The sequence below is a fragment of the Thalassophryne amazonica genome, chromosome 17 (genome assembly GCF_902500255.1).
Source record: "Thalassophryne amazonica chromosome 17, fThaAma1.1, whole genome shotgun sequence".
NCBI lineage: Eukaryota > Metazoa > Chordata > Actinopteri > Batrachoidiformes > Batrachoididae > Thalassophryne > Thalassophryne amazonica.
In genome coordinates, this window is record NC_047119.1 from 28,673,420 (window position 1) to 28,679,642 (window position 6,223).

Below are 6,223 nucleotides of genomic sequence, written 5' to 3' on the forward strand. Positions count from 1 at the left end.
AAGTTTTTGTAACAAGATTGGATAAATTTATTGAGAAACATCATATTTTAAATAATGCTCAGTATGGATTCAGAACAAAACATTCGACAGCTATGGCAATTATGGAACTAATAGAGAAAATATCAACAACAATAGATAATAAGGATTATTTTGTAAGTATTTTTATTGACCTGAAAAAGGCTTTTGATGTTATAGACCACTCAAGATTGCTCCACAAGTTACAACAATATGGAATAAGAGGTGTTGCACATCAGTGGGTAAAAAGCTACTTAGAAAATAGAAAACAGTTTGTTCAGATAAATAATACCAAATCAGAATTGTGTAACATTATTTATGGAGTACCACAAGGATCGGTACTTGGACCCAAACTGTTTATTTTGTATATCAATGATTTTGTGAATGTATCCAATGTGCTTGGCAGCATTTTATTTGCTGATGATACAACGCTGTTTTACTCTGGATCAGATATACAGGAAGTAGCACAAGTGATAAATACAGAGTTGGAAAAAGTTAAACATTGGTTTGATATAAACAGATTGTCACTAAATATTAATAAGACAAATTTCATATTGTTTAATGATAGAGCGAAAGAAAATAATGTGTCATTACAATAGATGGAATGGATATACAAAGGGTAAAAGAAATGAAATTTTTAGGAGTCATGATTGATGAAGATCTTACATGGAAGTCACACATAAATTACATAAAAGGAAAAATAGCGAAAGCCATTGCTGTTTTGCATAAAGTAAAATATTCATTAAATAGTTATGGTTTATTAACATTGTACAATTCATTGATTGTCCCATATTTAACTTACTGTGTAGAAATCTGGGGATCAACATATACAACCTATATACAACCTTTATTTATTTTGCAGAAAAGAGCTTTAAAAGTGATTAGTAACAGTGGTTTTAGAGATTCATCTAATCCATTGTTTATTAAGTACAGGGTACTTAAATTTCATGATTTAGTTGATTTGAAAATATTACAAACGATGTACCAAGTTAATAAAAATACTTTACCAACAAACATTCAAAATATGTTTGAAAAAAGAGTAAGTAGTTATAAATTGAAAGGAATAGAAGTCTTTAAAAAACCAAGATTTAGAACCAAAGTAAAGGAAAGGAGTATTGCAGTAAATGGTGTCAAATTATGGAACAATCTTAATAAAGAAATTAAAGAATTAAGGTCGCTTAAATTATTTAAAAAACATTAAATTAGATGTATTAAGTAAGTATGAAACTATGAAGTAAGTCAGTGGGCTGCAAGAAAGTCAAAAAAAAAAAAAAGTAAACTGTTAATAATGTTTGGAGTGTCTTAAGTTTAAATGTAACCTGTCAGTGATGTAATCTATTAATGAATGGTCATAATTATGAAATGGGTCAGTGGTATGTGACAAGTTAAAGAAATGCAATCTGTTAAATAATGTTGACTATGATGCTGTATATTGAAAGATTGTATTGTTAAAAGGGGCAGAAATCATAAGACTTGTTCTTCTTTCTGCTCCTTTTCATTCTGGTATTGTGGTGCTTTTGTTTTTTGCTTTTCTGTTTTTCTTTTAAATGAATGAAATAAAATTAAAAAAAAAAAATATATGACACACCTGTGAGGTGGGATGATCTCAGCAAAGAAATGCTCACTAACAGATTTGTGAACAATATTTTGAGAGAAATGGGTCTTTTGTGTGTACATTAAATGTTTCAGATCTTTAAGTTCAACTCATGAAAAATGGGAGCAAAAACAAAAGTGTTGCGTTTATATTTTTGTTGAGTGTATATACACACATATATATATAGAGAGAGAGAGAGAGACTGACAATGTCTCAACATGGATCTAAAGGAGAAAAAAAAGGCTTAAACTCTAATGATGTGTATTTTCCCAGTCCAATCATTCATTTATTCATTTTCTGCTGTGTATCCAGGTTGTGGTGTTCCAATCCACCCTGCTGTAAACTGGTACAGGTGTTGGCTGGGGAAGTAACCTGTGATGGGTTTCCAGGGTGTAGTTGTATCATTTACTTCAAGTGACTGTACCCTGAACTGATGGGTCTTGGGGCCTATATATGACTTTAAAATAGATTAGCTCATAATAGAAAGCATTAGATTTTATTGCAGCTAGACATTAGTATTTCTTTTTGGTGTCAAACATGTCAGGCTAAACATTGTAGCTGGTTAACTTCTTGAGCAAACAGTTTGCATAAAACAGTCCAGGAAACTACTCAATCACACTGTTGATCTTTGATCTGAAAGCGGAGCCTGTCTCTACCGTTTGCATGTGCATGACAGTTTTTTCACTCCATGCAGAAATATGTAGGGAATAATGCAGGTGTAGGAGGCTGCTATATAGCTCTCCACCTCCACCACAAGCGATGATGTGTGGATGTTTCTGGTAATGCGCAGAAGGAGGTGAGTCAGCCAGCAGACTAGGAACACACTGGCAACAGCCACCACGCTTTTGGCCGCCCTGACCTGAGAGCTCGAATTCAGGTTGGACTTAGCAGGCATCTGGCTGGTCTTTGAATTATTTGGTGGATCAGCAGCGCTGGTGTCCCTATTTGTTTTGCTTTTGACTTGAGAGCTTTGGGAAACATGTAAGGAAGAAGCAGCAGTCACGCCAATGTAAATGTTAGAAGATTCGTTGATTTCTTTGGAGGTGTTTGGTTTCTCTTCTTTAATCTTTTCAAGACTCTTGCTGTCCTTAAACATTTCCTTGGTGGGATTGGAGTTGTGGCCCCGTATGCAACGCTGGTTTTTAAGCAAAGTGATGACAATCTGGAAACTAGCATATACTATTCCAGCAACAGGGAGAGCGTTAGCAAGGGTTAAGTATAAGATCTCGTAGGTTTGCCTTGCCAGTGCATTTGGGAAGACATCTATACAGTCTTTATGGCTGTCATTTGCCCCTTCCACTGTGACAAAGAAAAAGTGTGGGATGCTGAAGACCACAGCCACCGTCCAGCTCCCGACAAGCAGGCAGCCTACCAAGACCAGGTTGTCCAGCTGCACTGGTGCACCTCCTCGTTTCAGGGAGCCAACAAGCTTCTGGTACCAGAATGCACTAATGAACAAGGTGGTGAAGATGCTGCTAGTTTCAGATAGGTCGGCGCAAAAACGAAACACACCACAGAAGGTTTCCCCCATGAACCATCTTCCAGCAAAGTCTGCCATGGTGTCGGGCAGGTCCACCAGGTAATTGGTGATGAGGTTGGAAAAGGCAAGGTTGAGGAACAGGACCTCATTAGTACGAAGCCCAGATGTGTTCACAGGCAGAGAACGTAAAGCCAGCCAGTTGTTTCCCAGGATCCCTGCTACAAACATGACTGCCCTGATGATGGATTCGATCAACTTTTCTGTGTCGATCATTTCATAAAATCAGAGGTCCGCTAAACTTGAGCTTTACTGTCGGAGTGCAGTTGTGCTCGTCTCAGTTGAGCAGCCTTCTAATGTGATTTGTTTCCACCTTTGGGCTTTTAAAGAGGAGGTACAACGTCAAATCCAATCACATTGCAGAGTTCAAACATGTCTTATCATTTTGCTTTATTTAGTCCCTTAAGACAGCATTATCAAAGGATGCTATGGAGAGAAGTTTATTTTAGAGAACACATCTTTCTAAGCAATGTCAGGAAAACATATCTAGTGACAATGCAACCCTGCCCACCAAATGCTAGGACCCTCTGTAAAGTATAAAAAAAAGGATTTGATGATTTGAAAATTATTTTAACCACTTGGATTTCAAATGAACCAACCAACTGGAGCTGAGGAGGATACAGATGGCAAAGGTGTTCCAAGGCAACAGTAATCCATTTCCAATATATCACAATCAGGCACCTATTGACTCTTTCCCTCTTCTCTTTTTCCCAATTTGTGATCTTTGGGAAGGGCTTCCTGTGGCACTCTGTTATTATTAGGTTTCTCTGTCTCACTCTGGTGGTGAGTCCTTGCTACTGCTCATCTCTGCTGGCAATAATGTGGATGACTGTCCTTTGAGAGTGACATATGCTGGTGTTGTCATTTTCCCATCTCCTGATGGCTGCTTGCTCTAGTCTTCTGCCTCTGCCATTCCAGAAGTAGGTTGTTGTGTGATATTACCCAGCTTGATTCATGTGTTTGTCTCTTCTAGATTGGACTACTGCAATGTTCTATTTTCTGGTTTACCGCAGTCCAGCATTAGCAGTCTCCAATTGGTTCAAAATGCTGCTACCAGACTTTTGACATGAAGCAGAAAGTTGGAACACATTCACACCCATTTTGGCATCCCTTCACTGACTTCCTGTCCCAGTGACATCAGATTTTAAGGTTCTGCTACTGGACTATAAAATTGTTCGGACTGACACCTCCCTACCTAGCTGACCTGCTTAAACCCTACGTACCGGACCGGGCTTTGCGTTCTCAGGGTGCAGGACTACTTTGTGTCCCTAGGGTGAATAAAAAGTCTGCGGGTCACAGAGCTTTCTCTTATCATGCCCCTGTTCTGTGGAATGATCTCCCTGCATCAATAAAACAATCAGATTCTGTAGAGACATTCAAGTCCAGACTTAAGATGCACTTATTTTCCCTTTCGTATGGCTAGCATACTGGCATAGTATGTTACTATGCTTTTTACCCTTTTAAATTCATTTAATTAGGAAACGGTGTGCTGCGGCCTCAACTTTATCTGAAGTCTGGGTCTTTTAGTGAAGCTTAGGGCTAGTGGCCGGCGATCACCTTAGTATTTTTTGTTTTTCTTGTTGCTTAATGCTGACAAATTATATTGTATTTGTTGTCTTTCTGATGCCTGATTCTGTTTTTTTTTCTCTCTCTCTCTCTCTGTTTGAGGTGCAGCTCCACCCAGAGATGGGTGTCTTGTCTATTTCTGCAACCCTCCCATCCTGTGTACCGGCAACATTTCCTGTATATTCATTTTGTCAATTGTGTTGGTAGCATGGCCAAAGCAGAGGGTCACCCCTTTGAGTCTGGTCTGCTTGAGGTTTCTTCCTCAAATCATCAGAGAGAGTTTTTTTCTTACCACTGTCGCCTGTGTGCTTGCTCTGGGGAATCCTGAGCAATACAGAATCCTGTATTGCACTTCCAAGAACAGTGTTTTGAAGAACTGAGCTAGCTTGGCAGGCTTTGGCAGAATTGGACCCTGGACTTTTGCCTGGACAGTTCATCTCTGGCTGTAGCATTGCCTGACAGAAGGACTGAATCCCCAACTGTTGTGAGAACAAGAGTTCTTTCTTGACTCACTTAAGACTATGCCAGAGCCAATCCACTCATAAAAATGAAAAAGCTCAACACAGACATAAATCCCAGAGTCACAAACATCTCACGTAACATCAAAACTACACATTCTCACTGCCAACTCATCTCATTTTTAGGCTTTGTCAGAACCCCTTTCTGTCACAATGTGACAAGTTAAGTATAACTTGTGTCATTCAGGGTTGCGTGTCGAGATGCCTGCAGAACAATCTGCTTCACTTTAGTTATTTTCAGCAACAGACAAGATCTGCACCCTGACCCACTGAAAAACAGCCACCAGGAATTTCAAGATTCTCTTAGAAACTGGACAGATCTTTCTTAGGATGGTGGAAATTCTTCCTGTGCTCTGTCCTTCTGATGAAGGGGGATTCTCCATTGTGTGATGGTGGTGTGTTCTTCCAGTCTTCAGTCTTTTTGTGCTTGTGGGAATGTGTGCGCAGCTGAGTGCTGAATATGGTGGCTTTCTTACATTATTTGAATCCTTCAAATAAGAAGGCATATATGGGTGACAGTGAGGCATTGTTGCAAGGTGCTCTGAGCCCTCTGCTTCAGATGGAAAAGCTCTAGAAATGCAGACCATTTACCATTCCGTTTACTGTTAGTGTCGTGATAATGGATCATAATTTTACTTTATGCCCACTACGCTAGCTTCTTGCATGCAGATGTCAAGTTTACCAGAAGATAGGGGGGTAGGGGCAGAAAAGCAAATGATGGAATTGCAAAATGTTACATGGGATAGATGGCCTCATTTCAGAATAAATTGTTTCAACCTCTGTTGTGTCTGAAGGCCTGAAGAATTTCTTGGGACACCGCCCTTAGAACTATGCAAACCCCACACTCACACGCGCGCCACTAGCTTATGGTAAGCCAACAGTGGATGCTCTCGATTTGGCTGAACAACGATATACAGTTTCTGTATATTCTGTGTTAGTACTCAGCCGACATGCTTGATGAATTCCAGCGCAAAAAGTAGTTCCCAGACCTGC

At 39.4% G+C, this 6,223-nt stretch overlaps 1 protein-coding gene across 1 annotated transcript; it reads right to left on the bottom strand.

The window, feature by feature from the left end:
- Positions 1-2,261: 2,261 nt before the first annotated feature.
- LOC117530080 (tyramine receptor Ser-2) lies at positions 2,262-3,362 on the bottom strand. The gene has a single exon (XM_034193015.1). The coding sequence runs from the start codon at positions 3,360-3,362 to the stop codon at positions 2,262-2,264; it is 1,101 nt and encodes a 366-aa protein (XP_034048906.1).
- Positions 3,363-6,223: the final 2,861 nt, after the last annotated feature.

What these genes read in the sequence shown, in the direction of transcription:
- LOC117530080 (XM_034193015.1), bottom strand. Translation starts at nt 3,362, where the DNA reads ATGATCGACACAGAAAAGTTGATCGAATCCATCATCAGGGCAGTCATG.